Source organism: Chrysemys picta, chromosome 3 (assembly GCF_011386835.1).
Source record: "Chrysemys picta bellii isolate R12L10 chromosome 3, ASM1138683v2, whole genome shotgun sequence".
Lineage (NCBI taxonomy): Eukaryota > Metazoa > Chordata > Testudines > Emydidae > Chrysemys > Chrysemys picta.
The window spans coordinates 2965867-2981744 of NC_088793.1; the positions used below are offsets into that span (position 1 = coordinate 2965867).

The window sequence follows — 15878 nt, forward strand, 5'->3', positions numbered from 1 at the left end:
AGGTGTGGGGTGGGGAACAGGGAGGGAGAGGCTGATTGTGGGGGACACCCAGCCCCCTGGCCTCTGCACAGAGCAGAGGTGTGGGGAGGGGGGAGGGAGAGGCTGCTCCCTGCAGCCCCCCCAGGCCACAGCCTGCCTGTAGTGGGGCAGAGGAAGGAGAATTGTCTGGGTTTTAAGTTTCTGTTCTAGAAGCAGCAGCCCTGCCTGCCCAGCAGCCCCCCACCCTCCTGGCTGGGAACGAGCTGCGGCTGGAAAGCTCTAGAAACAATTTGCAGCTCCGGTGCCAAAGGCAACAGCAGCCCCGGCCATGGCTAATGCAGGCAGCATTTTCCATAGCAACAGGTGCTTGGCTGCGGTGGGCAGCCCCTGCTGGGGGAGGGGGGGCCAGCATCTGTCTGGGACTGGGGGGGGGGGGCTCTGTGCCCCGGGACAGGAGTTGGGGATTGACGGGGGGCCAGGGAGGGGCGAGGGGGCTCTCCTTGGAGTCTGGAGGAGCCGGCTAGCATGGTGTCCGGGTGGCGGGGACCCTGGTGGGTGGGGGGGCCGGCGGAGCTGGGGGAAAGGGGCCCCTGCCCGGCTGAGTCAAGGCTGCGGCGTGTTAATAATTGTCCCTGGCTGGGGGCGAGGCCGCTTGAAGCTGGTGCCTGTGGGTGCCGTGTGCGATGGTGTTCCAGGCCTCACCCTGCGCCCTTCTCTGTGTTTCCTCCACAGGTGGCAGGAGGGGCCGGACAGACGGACGGACAGACAGAAGGCTCGGGACATTGCTGCTGGGGCAGTTTTTTAAACTTTCTTCTTGTTTTTAAAGTTTGAACTTTTAAATTTTATTTTATTTAAAAAAAAAAGCAAAACTTCTCAGCCTCCCCCGTCCCCACCATGCCGTCCAACGGGTCTATTGACACCAGCAGCGCTGCTCCAGACAGGGAGACGCTCGACGCTCACAAGGTAAGGAACACGGGCAGTGCTGGCCTCTGAACCCGGGCACCCCAACTCTGGAGGGGGGCACAGTCCTTCCCACTCTTTGATGGCCCACGTGTGTGATGAACTGGGTGGGTCTCAGTCCAGTTTCCTGTCCACGTCCAGTGCTGGCGCTAACTGGCAGAAGAGCCGCTGGCGGGTGGGCAGGGCTGGTGTGAGGGGGAAGGGCTTGCCGGGCAGCTGCCTTGTCCCTGCTGTGGGGATGCTGAGGGTTCAGGCGCTGGGGCTGTCCATCTGGCCCCAATGTTGTCAAAGGCCCATGTCAAGTCTCACTGGCTGTCTGATTGCGGGGCGGTGGGGGAGGGGATGGGGGGAACGTTCTGGTGTCCAGCCGGCAGGGAGGAGAGCGGGGCCTGGCCAGAGGCCTGTGCTGGTGATCTGAACTGGGGGTGGGGGCAGGCGCTGAAGCAGCCTGAGCTGCAGAGTGGGATTAGAGCGGATTGAGCTATTTCTGGGCACTGCTGAATGGGGGCGAGTGTGACGGTGCTGGTGAGACCTGCTGTTACCCTCGCTGCTGTTGCCCGCCAAGAGAGGGAAGCCTCTGGTAAGGCAGGGGAGGGAATGAGGGCAGCTGTCCTGTTGGTTGGGGTGGTCTTGGGAGGGCAGGGGGCTGGCTGCTTTGCAGGCAAGGGCTGGTTCACCTGCCCCTCTGCTCCTGCGGGAGCTGTGACAGCAGGAACTGGGTCAGTGCCCTCCATGTGGCCCTGGTCTGACTCCACATACCTGGGTGGGGGGACTGCACACCCCTCAGCCAGGGTCACACGGGTGGGGGAGGGGGGGACTGCACACCCCTCAACCAGGGACACACGGGTGGGGGAGGGGGGACTGCACACCCCTGAACCAGGGACACGTGACGAGGGAGAGAGACACCCTGGGTGGGGAGAAGGCTGGCAGGGGGGGAGAGACCCACCCTGGGGAGTGGGTGGGGGAAGGAAAGCCTCAGCATGCACACTGGGTAGGGGAGGGGAGGAAGAAGACACAGACTGGGGTGGGGGAGCACACATTGTGGGGAGACGCATGGAGAAAGGACAAAGAGAGAGACAGATACGACCACCTGGCGTGGCCGTGAAGAGAGGACAGATGTGCACAGATGCACTAGGGGGAGTGGAGGGGGAGACGCGCACACACACATTGGGGGATGGGACAAGGAGATGCACACACTGGGGGGGCAGGACGCAGAGGCGTGCATACACTGAGGGGTGGGACAAGAGGCGTGGACACTGGGGGGGCGGGACGAAGGGAGAGAGACATGCTGGGAGGCGGGAAGAGGGGAGACACAGACCGGCTGGGGTGGGAGGGGGGCGTGGAGGAAGAGAGGGGGAAGCACCAGTGCCCGTGTCAGAGCTGTGCTCATTTGCCAGCCTGAGTGGGGGGGCTCCAGCGCCATTGCTAATGCCAGGCTGGAGCGGGAGAGCTCAGGTAAGCCCCAGCTGGGGGAGGGACCTTGTGTAGCTACACACCTGCATGGCCGGGAGAGAGGAGCCAGGCCCGCTGCATGTGCTGGGGAGAAGGCGGCACAGCGGGCCTCTCTGAATGGAGTGAGTGTACATGTGAGCGAGTTGGCGGGGGAAAGGGTCCCACACGGAGCTGGGCAGCAGTGGGGCCAACGGGAAACAACCATTTGCTGTTTGGTGGGGGGCAACAGCTCAAGGCGCCCCTCACCTCACCTCCCTTCTTGGGTCCTGATAACTCTCAGAGAGGGGTGTGCAAGTCCAGTAACAGCAGCCTCCTGATGGAAGTTTATTAACTTCCAGTTCAGAAAGGAACAAAAGTCTGCTCTCCGGCCCCAGACTCCCCTGGCCTCTCAGCTCCTCCCAGCCCTTCCCAGCTAGGGGAACTCCTCGGCCTCTGAGTTTTCTCTGCAGGAGCCTCTCTCACTCCCTGCTGCTCTTTATCGGGGTTGCTGCTCCCATCCCCAGCCGCTTCTAATGAAACCCCACACCACCTCTCCAGAGCCAGCCAGCTCCAGACCTCCAGTCCTTAAAGGGACAGGCCACCCCCGTACACAACCTCACCCTTGCCCAACCATAGGGCAAGTTTCTACCAACTTTGTTTCTTCCGTCACTCCTTGTTTTGCCGATAGCAATACCGCCAACTGGCTAAAGCCACGGAGCAGCTGGCTCTTTCCTCCTTGATGTCCTCCATCTCTCCTATTTGGAGATGAAGCCCGCCCATTTGTCCACCAGCATTTCAATTTGCTATGCTAAGCTCTGCTTATCTGTGGCTAGCTCGTTGCTTTCTTGCAGGGCCAGCCGCACATCCTCCTTCGAAGCAGCATGTTTCCCCTGGTGTGTCTCCTTCAAAGAGAGCAAACCACTAATCTCCTCTCCCGCCAGTTCTGTGTTTACACCCCTTTGCCGACCCGCTGCCACTCCCGAGGCGCTTCCCTGCCCTGGTCTGCCTCTGGCTTAGCGTCCTTCTCCCACAGCCCCAAATCCGTCTGCTCTTGAGCAGGAGGCGGGGCTACTACGTGCATCACCGCCCCACTCCCTCCTCTCGCCTCGGGCACAGAGGGCTGGCACGCTTCCGAGAACATACTAGCAGCCTGCCAGATCTTTCCCGTCTTACAGACCCCCTCGTTTTCTTTGCCAAGGGCCTGGACCTCATTAAGACACGTCTTCAGCGCAGGTCCTTCCTTCCCACGCCTGAAACACCTCTTAGAGGGAGTGTTCGTCTGGCCTCGTCCTAGTCAGCCACGTCTGGCGTGCCACTTAGGGGACACCCTCAACTTGGCCTGTTGCTCCCCTTCTCCCCCTGCTGCTGTTGTTAACTGTTCTTAAAGGGGCAGACCCTCCTGGTATCCCCCACCACTTGAAACAGATGGCCAGGCCCTTCCACCTCCACACCACCCTTGGCGTGTCTCTTCCCCCAGCCCCTGCCGAGTGATCCCACTGCCAGCTGGGGCCCTCCACTCTTGTGTCCAGGATTCCCACATTAAAGCGTAGCAGGATCTTCCTCACCTGCCGGCAGTGATCTCCCGGCGGCTGCACTGCCTGGGTTGCCAGATGATCCTGCAGAAGCTGCAGAAGGAACATTTGGATCCTACCTCCTGTGCCACTGGCAACGCCCTGGGCACCCCTCATGGCCACGGGCCGGCCCCTGGTCTCAGTTACCCTTCTTGGTTTCTCACTAATTCACAAAAAGAGGCTTTTACAAGTCCAGTAACCGCAGCTCTCTTTAGGGTCTGGTTATTAGCTTAAAGTTCAGAAATGAATCCAAAAGTCTGCCCTCCCGCCATAAACTGGGCCCAGCCCCAAACTCCCCTGGTGGCTCAGGGTCTTCCCTGTTTCCGCTGGCTCCTCCCAGCCCTCCCTAACTGGGCAACTCCCCTGGTCTGCGAGTCTTTTCGGCAGGAGCCTCTCTGGTCTCTCCCAAGTTTCCTGAACTCTTCTCCCACAGAGTCCTGCTGCCCTTGACAGGGGAGGCAGCTTCTCCCTCCTCAGCCCTGCCCCCTACTTGCTGGATCTCTAGTCTGCAGGCTCCTTGGGGGCGGGGCGGGGAGGGGAGCACCCCTGCTGCTCGGTTTGGAAGGAGCCCAGTGTACTATGGGCGGTGATGAATAAATAATAATAATGAAAGACTTTCTGTGCCAGCAGTAACTAGTAAACTGCAGCTATTACAGTTAAACATTTTTAAATCAGCAGGAGCAGATAACTTGTACTCAAGAGTGTTAAAAGAACTGGCTGAGAAATTCTCTGAACCATTTATGTTGATTTGAACAAGCGTAGGATCACTGGGGAAGTGCCAAAGGACTGTAAAAGAGCTGCTAATGTCGTACCAATATTTAAAAAGGATAAATGGGATGACCATGGAAAGTATAGGCTGATTACCCCAGCAGAATCCTGGAAAGGCTGATATGGGATGTGGTCAGTAAAGAATCAAAGGAAAGGTAGAGTAATAAAAGCCACTCAACATGGTTTTATGGAAAGTAAGACTCGCTAAACAAGCGTGGGATTGTTTTTTTGATGAGATCACAAGTTTAGTTGATGAAGGTAACCGCTGACACAATATACTTAGATTTCTGACTCTGTCCCTCATGATATTCTGATTAAAAATGACTATTATCTGAATCGATGTCATCGTCGTCATGGCGAATCCCAAAGGGACATAGCCTCCTTGCGGATTGAGTGCCACTCGGACTGATCTCTGGCGAGGTCCTTAGGGTGGTCTGGCTGGGCATTCAGTTTATGTCCATCATTGGCAAACTTACCACTAAAGACTGTAACACTGTTTCTTGGTAAATCAGCTTCCTCATCTGTTGGTCTTCCATTGTAATGATGTGTGTGTACCAAGAAAGCTGCTGAAACCAAACCCAAGTGAGGGCTGATTTCCAGTTGCTGGGTCCAGCGACACATGTCCCCATTGCTCCGCCACTTGACATAGAGCAGTCGACAAAGACCACAAAACCGTCCGTCTGCTGCTGTTCAGCCGTCTTCAGCGCCCACGTTTCATCGCTGTATGATAGAGTTGGTAGCACCGTGGTGCTACAGATCCACAGCTTCATCGCAAGCTTAATGTCACAACATCCCCACAGCGGCTTCCGAAGGGCTCAGAAGACACAGCAGCTACTGCTGTGCAAGTGTTCCCGTTTCTCAGGCATCCTCTGGCCCTGTCCCAAGTCTCTGACAGCAGCCACCTGCCTGACATTCCATCTGGGCAGGTTAATACTGAACTCACTGTAATCTGGAGCTGGAGGGTGCTCGATGGGAATGGCCAGGGTTTATCTGGATCAATGTGCACAAGCTTCTTGCCCAACCAGATTGGCATCAGGTTTCTGATAGCCGACTCTGTAAGCTAGCAGAAAAAGACACAACAAGATCCGACGTCTGGGAGCTGAAGTTAGACCAATTCAGACCAGAACTAAGGTGCGAGTTTTTAACAGGGTAATGAACCACTAGAGGAACTAACCAAGGGCTGTGGTGGATTCTCCATCCCTAGATAATTTGAAATAAATACTGGTTGTTTGTCTCAAAGACACACCAGAGTTCAGCCAGAAGTTATGGGCTTTGTACACAAATCGCTGGGTGGAATTCTCAGACTAGAAGATCTCAATGGTCCCAGCTGGGTGAGATCAGGCTGTGCAGAGGCTGAGGATCGCAGGCTGGCAGGGGGGACACAGGGCAGAGGGTGGGGGAGAGTGGGCCGGGCGGAGCAGGTTGGCTGGGAGGTGGTGTGGCGGGACAGATTGGTAATGGTGTTGAGGCTCACATCAGCACAGATCCAGCCACGGCTTGACTTAGGAGGTTTAGCGTCAACGAATGTACAGAGAAAAGATTTACCCTCCCGCTTTCTTAAACAGTGAAGCAATCGGTGAGCGCTCTCTGCCAGCCAGGGGTGCTGGAAGTGAGGAGGGCTGCAACAAGGGACAGCTTGCTCTCCCTCCCACAGCGGGTGGTCTCTCTAGAGCCAGTTTATTTCTGGGCCCCTCATTACCAGACAAAGTGGAGGAAGTGTCGAGAAGAGACACACACATGCTCTGGGGGCTGAAGGATCTGACAGATGAGGAGCCATTACAGAGCTACGTGTGGCCACCACGGGAGGAAGAGGGATTGGTGAGAGTGGCCCAGACATGGGATGGAATTAAGAAAGGGCAAATGAGAGATTCCCTGGCAGGAAATGGATCGGACTGGGGAATTGTCTTTCAGGGAAGGGCTGGAGCTCCTGTTGATCAGGTGAACACACACATGACAAAACGCCAGAAAACATGCAATTGGGAGCAACCTTTCCTGGCCCTGGGGTGAACAGGAGCAACTGGGTCCTGACGGGGCTGTTCTGGTTCAGGGTGAGGCCAGCTCACAAGCTGAGGTTAGCACGTGGAGAATAACTCTCTGCAGAACTTTAAGGTGGAGTGGGTGACTTTTCCCCCGAGGCAGGGCTGACCTCCGTGTCCCATTGCAGCAGTGGGGGATGCTGTGCTCTGGGAAGTGCCTCCGGCAGGTGAGAGGTAAACCTGAGGCCCTGACCATCTGTGCGCTGCTTCCCAAGAGTTAACGGGTTAGTCCCAGTGTCCTACCTACATCCCCGCTCAAGCTGTGCCCTCCTGGGAGCCCAGTGCAGTTTCCACCAGGTACAGTTCTCCCTATCGTCATGGGGCAAAACTCAGCCCTGGTGTAAGTACGCAAGACTCCCAGTGTTTTCCCCTGGGTAGCTGTTAAATAGTTGCCAGGCCCCACCCCAGAGGCTGCTGCACTCCATACGAAAGGAGCAGCAGAGGTGAGCTGATGCCAGTGACCTCAGTGAGCTTTCCAATGCCTGCTTCATGCAGCAGCTCTCCTTGGAGGTAGTTTCCCTGTGGGTTGTTGCTTGGCAGCGGAAGGAGAGAGCTGTGCTCCGGGGACACTCCAGGCAGCCAGGCAGTTCATTAAACCTGAGGGGGAGGCGGAGCTGCGTGATTTATGGGGGGATGAGTCAGCTCCGAGCCAGCTGGAGGAAGCAGGGAGGCTATGGCACAGACACTTTGGAGATGCAGCCTCTTCGCAGAGAGGAAGGGCAGTTCGCCTCCTTCTGCCAGATTTTGCCTCCTCTGTTGCCCTTCATCCATTCCCTGCATCTCTGACCCCGTGGCTGCAGCCTGTGCGGATTCTCCCGTCATGGTGGGATGCTGGGATGCAGGTACTGTCATGGAGAATGCTCCATGGGCTCTGGTTCTATGGTTTGCCAGCTAAACATGCGCAGGGCTGGTCAGTACTGGAATGGGTTCTCTCCAGGGAAAATGTAAACTCTGCAGGCCTGGTGCTGGTGATTCTGTAGGTGTTGTTCTTCCTCAGCCGGGCACTAAGGGGTGCCCTCAAACTCAGGTTGCTGTGTTTCCGTGGGGAGGAAAGGCCTCCCCTATGCATAGTCCGGGGGCTGTTCTTCAGTGTAGCAGCGAGGGGCGTGCAGGAGGGATCTGTTTGGCACTTTCAGAGCTTACTTTGCTGAGCCTATCTTGCATCTTGGGCCTGCTGCTCCTGCTACCTTCTGCTCACAGCAGCCGCCAGGAAATTGTTTAGCCCTGTGGTTTGCTAGCCTTACACCTGGCTTTTGCAGACGTTGTTATGCTGTGCTTCCTGACCAGCAGAACAGCAATAATAGTAACCCTGAGGTGACCCAGGCTTAACAGGTTGAGTGGAGGCTGTGGCCTTGGCGTGGCATTGTCCCATTGGCTCCCAGATAGGCTTGGCGTATGCTGAATTCCATCCCTGAGTCACAGATCGCAGCCCTGCCAAGGAGAGGAGGTGTCCCCTTATCTCACAGAGAAGGCCCCCCAGGTCCAAGCTGTCTTCACACACCACCTGGTGCAGGACCAGACACACCAGGCCCTGCCTTCCAAGAATCTGGCCCATTCATGTAAGCAGAAATCATGGAAGCACTGACTGCAAATGGAGCCACCACCTGTGATTGCTCCATCCCTCCTGAGAATAATGGGTAGCAGAGAACACCTGGGACCACTCCTAGCAGAGACTGTCAGCACCTCCCAGCCGGGGGGAATCTACCGGCCACATGAAAACATGATCAGCGCTAAAGAAACCATCATCCTGCACCAAAGACCTCACAGACCACCAGATGGCCTCCTCTGGGCCGTAGGTAAGGGAATTCCATGGCCCAGGCCCTTCCGCCGGCCAAACCCAGATGACCATGATGGTTAGCCAGTCCTCCATTTCCATAGCCTGCCATGATTCGGTCCTCTCCCCTGGACTGTTCAAGCGCCGTATGCAGCTGTTGGAAGACCGGATGACACAACAAGGGCTGAAGTGCCAGCGGCAGGCAGTCGACACCCAGTTCCACACCCGCCTGACATGCCGTGTAAACAGCACCACCATTCAGCTTTCGGAGTCTGCCAAAACCAGCACCGGGCTGCAGGGCAGTGACTTGAGCTGAACCCAGGCAAGGCTGAAATGATGTTGGTAGAGAAAAGGAAACTGCTTTGTGATGTCCGATTCCTCCTCAACATCACCACCATCTAGAGCATCAGCCCTTGGACTGGTAAATTGATCCCCATCATATGGCCCCTTCAGACGCCTCGGGGTACTGGGTGCCCAAATAGTTATGGTGGCAAAACACGCTCACTTCCATTTGAGACTGAGGAAAAGATAGACCGGGCCATGGAGATCCACGCATTCATGGCCTCCAGGACTCGGTAGTGCAGCTCGTTCTGTCTTCCTCAAAAAGCTCCAACGGGGACAAAGTACAGCAGCTGTTCTGCTTAGCCACACAGATTGGATGGACACATCATCCCGTGCCCTGCTCTCTCCATCAGCTCCCCACTCAATCCAGGTCAAGGTCTCTGTCTTGATACTCAAAGCCTCAGAGATTATCGCTGGCCTCCTGAGAGACACCTCTTCCTCTGTGGCCAGGGCCTTCCACAACAGCTGCATTATGCTGGAGCAGTGAAATTATCCCCCACCAAGGGAAGAGAGAACTTTCCCACGTTCACTGGCCATGTTGCTTCATCAACATCTCTAGGGCAGAAAAGAGTTGCTGTTCTTCCAGCTTCTGCAGCCAGAGATCGCTGGATGGGAAGCCACCTCATTGACGTCCTCCCAACTTTGTACATCTCATGACACAAAATGTCTTTTGGGAACCTCAGAATGTGCAGAAGAGCCTAGTGAAACAGTGTTAACAACATTGATAGGACATGACCCGAAACTGCTTCCGCTCTTTGACTTAGCTTCCCCTCTGTTGGTTCACAGACCCAGCACACTGTTTATTTCTAGCTCTGCCCTCCCCAAATCTATAAACCAGTGGTTTTCAACCTTTCTAGATTATTGTACCCATCAGAAGGCTGATTTGTCTTGTGTACCACAAGTGTTACCTCACTTAAAAACTACTTGCTTACAAAATGAGACATAAAAATACAAACGTGCCACAGCACACTAGTACTGAAGAATTGCTTACGTTCTCATTTTTATCCTATAATTATAAAATAAGTCGGAACCACTAGGCTGAGAAACACTGATATAGTATCTAGAGCAGTATAAACAAGTCATTGTCTGTATGAAATTCTTGTTTGTACTGACTTGGCTAGATGAGCTAACGTACCTCTGGAAGACCTCCGGGTACCCCCAGGGGTACGGGTACCCCGGTTGAGAACTACTCAAGCATTGTCTCCTGTAGGCTGACAAAGGGAGAGAATGTTGGTGTTTCCATGTTAGCTGGGATGTGCTTGGACACTGTGGTGGCTGGGAGTTGTCCAAAGAGAGCTTCTGCGCTGCCGGGAGATAGAAGCATCATAGAGGGAGATGGGTGGGAACATAAGACACGACTGCGGGGGTGCTCCAGCCCTGAAGCACTCAGAAAAAAATGAGTGGGTGTTCAACACCCACTGGCAGCCAGCTCCCCCATCAGTGCCTCCCCCTCCCTCGCAGCGCCTCCCGCCAACTGCAGTCAGCTGTTCCGCGGCATGCCCGAAGAGCCGTCACCCATGACCTGGGGTCACCCAAGAGCTCAGAGGATGATCTTTTAGTTGCTATGGGTTCTGTGATGGCAGCACCCCCAGAGCCAGTTGTGCTGGTGTTGTGTGCGCACACACACAGGGAGACACAGTCCCTGTCCCACAGCGGGTAGAGACACAGCCATAGGCGTTGGCCGGAAGGGGCCCAGGGCTCTCGACGGAAAGGGTTCATACCCCGCTGCCGGCCCTGAGCCCGCTTTCCATGCTGGGCTGTGAGTACCCTTGTAATCAGTGACTGGTTCTGTGACCTCCTGGCGTGGGAGTGAGCAGGTTCCTCAGATAGCTTCCAGGGGGAGACAACAATGGGGTTTGACCGCCTTGGGCCTGGCCTGGCCTTCCCAGACTGCTCCCCAGAAGAGGCCCACAGCAGAAGCAGAGGGAAGGAGGAAACTTGATGAAATGGTTGCCCCTGGAGCCTGTTCTGAACTTGTGCTTGAGTGCATCGTGTACAGGGAGCCGCATGCAGCAGGGGCTGGGAGCCCTGCAGATATATGGGTGAAAGCCGTGTGGGCAGGGGGAGTCGTGCGGGGAGCTGCGCAGGCAGGGGGAGCCACAGGCATTGGGGAGGGGGAGCTGTACAGGTGGGGGAGATGTGTGGGGAGCTGCAGGCAGGGGGCACTGTTCAGGTGGTGGGCTTTAAGGGGGTGCGCTCCATGAGAGGGCACTCACCTCCTCCTTGCCCCTGGCCTGCTGACCCTCCTGGGCCTGTGCCGGGCCCGCTCCCCTCCCTGGTCATTGTGCTTGGTCCTCTCTGGAGTCCGCTCCTGCCTCTCTGGTCCCTCTTGGGCGGCTCCTCCTGCCCTCGCTCCACAGACCTGCAGGGCTGTGTCTGGCCCCCGCCTTCCCTGGCAAAGCTCCCTCTCCCCGGCCTGCCTCGCAGCTGGGCTTGGGGCGGGGGGCAATGGGGCAACAGCTCCAGCCCCCCATGGCTCCCACTGAGCTCCTCCTCCCATCCCTGCTGACTCGCTCACTGCTGCTGACCCCTCAGCCTTCCCCACACCCAGGGTGGGGGCCTGCGGCTGGGCCCCGGCTCCTCCTGCATGCCCAGGCTGGCATCAGCCCCTGCCCTTTCTTCTCCAGCCCCTCCTTTCCCCGCAGGCCCTGATCCCCTCCCAGCTCCAGCCTCCAGGGCACCCCCACTTGGATCAGTTGTAACGATTCCTCTCCCCCTGCACTCCCTCACTCCTCCCCCCACACATCAGATTCCAGTTCCTTTCCCCCCAAGGCCCTGCATAACACCACTCCCCCCCCCCCCCCTTATGTCAGCCCTGGGCTTCGCACACACAGCTGTGCTGATGCTTCTCAATCCCGACCCAAAGCCCTCTGCTTTTCCAGCCCCAGGCTCCCCATAGGCAGCTGTGCCGTTGAGCTCTCTGCACCGCTGAGCCGCCCCCTCCTGCTGCGGCTCGCCTAGTGCGCGGAGATATGGCATACCTGGGGCTATTTTCTTGGAGGAGCCCCACCCAGCACTGCCTTTTACACACCTATTCCTGACAGCCTTTGTCTCCGTTTTCCTGCTCTGACATCGCCTTGTCTCTGACACATTGCAGCGGCCCGGTGCGGTGCAGGTGCCAGGAAGGGGAGAAGCAGGTTGTGGTTGGGGGGGAGAGTGTGGAGGAATTCTAGTACAGCCCCAGCTGGGGATCCCTGGAAGGGATCGGGGCCTGTTTTACAGCCCCCTCTTCCAGCTGGACCCCGGCTGGCGTTTGCAGAGCCGGCACCCCCCTGGGACAATTCTGCCTGCAGCCTTCTCACAGAGTCCAGGGCGGGTCGTTCCCAGCAGGGTCAGCTGTGGTGGTTTCTTTTTCTTTTATTGTGAATCTCTTCAACAAAACAATGATCAAAACTTCACCAAGTCTGTGCCTCACCCCCTGTCAGTTCCTCAGCTCAAAAGTGCCTGGCTCTTACCTCAGAGCCTTTGGGGTAACAGGACTTCCCAGTCGCCCCGCTGTCCTTTTGGTTCTTGGGAGCAGTTCCTCCTAGCAGTGCCCCCAGCCACTCCCTCTATCCATTTCCTGCTCCTCCTCTTGAGGGTCAGCCAGTTAGTCTGCAGGTCTTTTCCCAGGGGCAGTGGGTGGGGTAATCAGCCAACTCCTGGCTCAGGCCTCAGTGGCGCGGTAACCCCTATACCTTCACAGTCACGCTGGCTGGCCAGCCGGTCGACACAAGCACTTCTGCAGCTGGAGCTGCGCTTACTTCCTGGAACTGTGGTTCTTCAAGATGTGATGCAAACGTGTATCCCATGCGGAGCAGGAGCCTTTTGCCTAGCAGTACCCGTAGGGGGCAGGACTTGCACCTCATGCCCATAGCCCCTCCCCTGGCTATATGAGGTGGGGCTGCCCCAACCCCCCTCAGTTCCTTCACACCGAATGTCCAGGGGAAGACTCTGATGCAGAGGCTGGGTCGTGGAATGTGCGTCTGCATCACATCTTGAGAAACCAGTTACAGGAAGTAACCTTTTCTTCTTCGAGTAGATGCGGACGCGTATTCCAAGTAGGCGACTAGCAATCCTCATCTGTAGTGACAATGAGGTGTACATCTTCCTGCCTAGAAACTCCAGCTGCTTAGGGTGTGTCTACACTGCGGGATTACTCCCAATTTACAGAATTCGATTTTTGGCAACCGATTGTATAAAGTCAAGTGCATGCGGCCACACTAAGCACATTAATTCGGCGGTGTGCGTCCATGTACCGAGGCTAGCGTCGACTTCCGGAGCGTTGCACTGTGGGTAGCTATTCCATAGTTCCTGCAGTCTCCCCCGCCCATTGGAATTCTGGGTTGAGATCCCAATGCCTGATGGCGCCAAAAATGTGTCGCGGGTGGTTATGGGTAAATGTCGTCAGTCAATCCTCCCTCTGTGAAAGCAACGGCCGACAATCATTTTGCGCCCTTTTCCCTGGAGTGCCCGGGCAGACGCCATAGCACGGCAACCATGGAGCCCGTTCAGCCTTTTTACCGTCACCGTATGTCTACTGGATGCCGCTGACAGACGCGCTACACAGCAGCATCCCCTTGCCTTTGCAAGTTGGCAAAGACGGTTACCAGTCATACTGCACCGTCTACTGCTGTCATGGGTGCTCCTGGCCGGCCTCGGTGAGGACGGTCGGGGGCACCGGGACAAAAATGGGAATGACTCCCCAGGTCATTCTCTTCTTTAAGTTTTGTCTAATGGAGACTCAGTCCTGCCTAGCGTATCAGGGAAGCCTACTAAAGAACCAGAGAGGCAAACGGCCGCTCCGGGTCAGAGCCCCAGACATCCCGCAGAAATGATGAGCTGCGTGCCATTCTAGGGGGTGCCCCTACAACAGCCCCACCCGTTGCTTCCCTCCTCCCCCACCCCTCCCAGGCTACCTTGGCAGTTCTCCCCCCATTTGTGTGATGAAGTAATAAAGAATGCATGAATTTGAAACAACACTGACTTTATTGCCTCTGCAAGCAGAGATCAAAGGGGGGAGGGGAGGGTGGCTGGCTTACAGCGAAGTCGAGTGAACCACCATTCTGCACTTGCTCAGCCTAGAGCTGAAAATGGGACTCTGTGATGAGCACTAGGCTAGACGCACAGGCAGGACTGAATCTCCATTTGTGTGCGGGCCTTTGGTTGACACTGGGAAAATACCAAACGTCCCAGGATATGGACGTTGGGGGACAGTTCTAAACGGCAGCTTAATTTTTTTATTGGCAGCAAAATGTAGAGGTGTAAGTATCTGATGGCGAGCCCTGGGAGCAAGGGGTCGGCTGGGGTAGGTGCGACCGCACGGTGCTGCCGACGGGGAGAGCAGCCTGAGACAGAAGCCTCCAGCTGGCATGATATTCCAGGCAGGACTGAATCTCCATTACACAAAACGTAAAGAAGAGAATGACCTGGAGTCATTCCCTTTTTTGTCCAGGCGCCCCCGACCGACCTCACCGAGGCCAGCCAGGGGCATCCATGTCTGCCCAGGTGCCCCCGACCGACCTCACCGAGGCCAGCCAGGAGCACCCACGGGACGACGATGACGGTTACCAGTCATACTGCACCGTCTGCTGTCCGCAAGGCAAGGGGATGCTGCTGTGTAGCGCTGCAGCACCGCGTCTGCCAGCAGCATCCAGTAGACATATGGTGACAGTGAAAAAAGGCGAGAAACGATTTTTTTTCCCTTTGCTTTCACGGGGTGGGGGGTGGGGGAGCTGACAACATATACCCCGAACCACCCGCAACAATGTTTTGGACCCTTCAGGCATTGGGAGCTCAACCCAGAATTCAAATGGTTTTCGGAGAGTGCGGGAACTGTGGGATAGCTACAGTCGTCAGTCGCCCCTCCCTCCGTGAGCGTCCATTTGATTCTTTGGCTTTCTGGTACGCTTGTCTCAGCTCCTTAAGTTTCACACAGCACTGTGTTGAGTCCCTGTTGTAGCCTCTGTCCATCATGGCCTTGGAGATTTTTTCAAATGTTTTGGCATTTCATCTTTTGGAACCGAGTTCTGATAGAACAGATTCATCTCCCCAGACAGAGATCAGATTCAGTATCTCCTGTACAGTCCATGCTGGAGCTCTTTTTTGATTCCGGGACTGCATGGTCACCTGTGCTGATCAGTGCTCCACGCTGGGCAAACAGGAAATTAAATTCAAAAGTTTGCAGGGCTTTTCCTGTCTGCCTGGCCAGTGCATCCGAGTTCAGATTGCTGTCCAGAGCGGTCACAATGGTGCACTGCGGGATAGCTCCCGGAGACCAATACCATCGAACTGCGGCCACACTAACCCTAATTTGAAATGGCAATGTCGATTTCGGCGCTACTCCCCTCGTCGGGGAGGAGTACAGAAATCGATTTTAAGAGCCCTTTATGTTGAAGTAAATGGCTTCGTTGTGTGTACGGGTGCAGGGTTAATTCGATTTAACGCTGCTAAATTCGAACTAAACTCGTAGTGTAGACCAGGCCTTAGAGTCTTTGTCTTTGGGGGTGGACTTGAACCTGCCCTGCAAGGCCTTGTCGTTCACTGCCGTGACCACCAGTGAGTTTGGGGCCGGATGGGAATAAAATCCTTGTATCTCAGTACCAGCACAAAATAGCGCTTCTCCAAGTGGTTGGTGTAGGTGCCAGGCCAAGGGTCTCCATCTGGGCCTTGGGCCACCTGCCAACCTTGGTAGCCGTACTGGTCCATTGGTGGCCTCCAGACTCCCTCAGGTGAAGTGGAGTGGGACGATGAGGAGCCCAACTCTGAAGCAGAGGATTCCCAGCACCTTGGAGACATGGGAGGGGCAACCAGAGGAAGCCAGGACTTTGATGGCATTCTCCAGCTGAGGGTCATCGGGGGCACCAGCCTCACTAAGTCTTGGGCCAGTGGCAAGGACGGGGCTGAAAGGCAGAGTAGGTCCACCACAGCCTGGTATGCTGAAGCCAGTGTCTGGACTCAATGGATGCCTGGAGGTTGCAACCGGAGTCAACGGTACAGGGTGTCTGCCCTCCTTACCCTGTACTGAGGGAGGGTCAT

At 56.2% G+C, this 15878-nt stretch overlaps 1 protein-coding gene across 7 annotated transcripts in view; it reads left to right on the plus strand.

Moving 5' to 3' along the window:
* The window catches only part of DNMT3A (DNA methyltransferase 3 alpha), a 198245-nt gene that overhangs the window by 11260 nt on the left and 171107 nt on the right, over positions 1-15878 (plus strand). For all 7 annotated transcript variants that reach the window (XM_065587345.1, XM_065587344.1, XM_065587346.1 and 4 more), the window contains exon 2: positions 712-942. In XM_065587345.1, the coding sequence (XP_065443417.1) occupies positions 874-942 (69 nt within the window). In that variant the 5' untranslated portion in view covers positions 712-873. The remainder of the gene's footprint in view (positions 1-711; positions 943-15878) is intronic.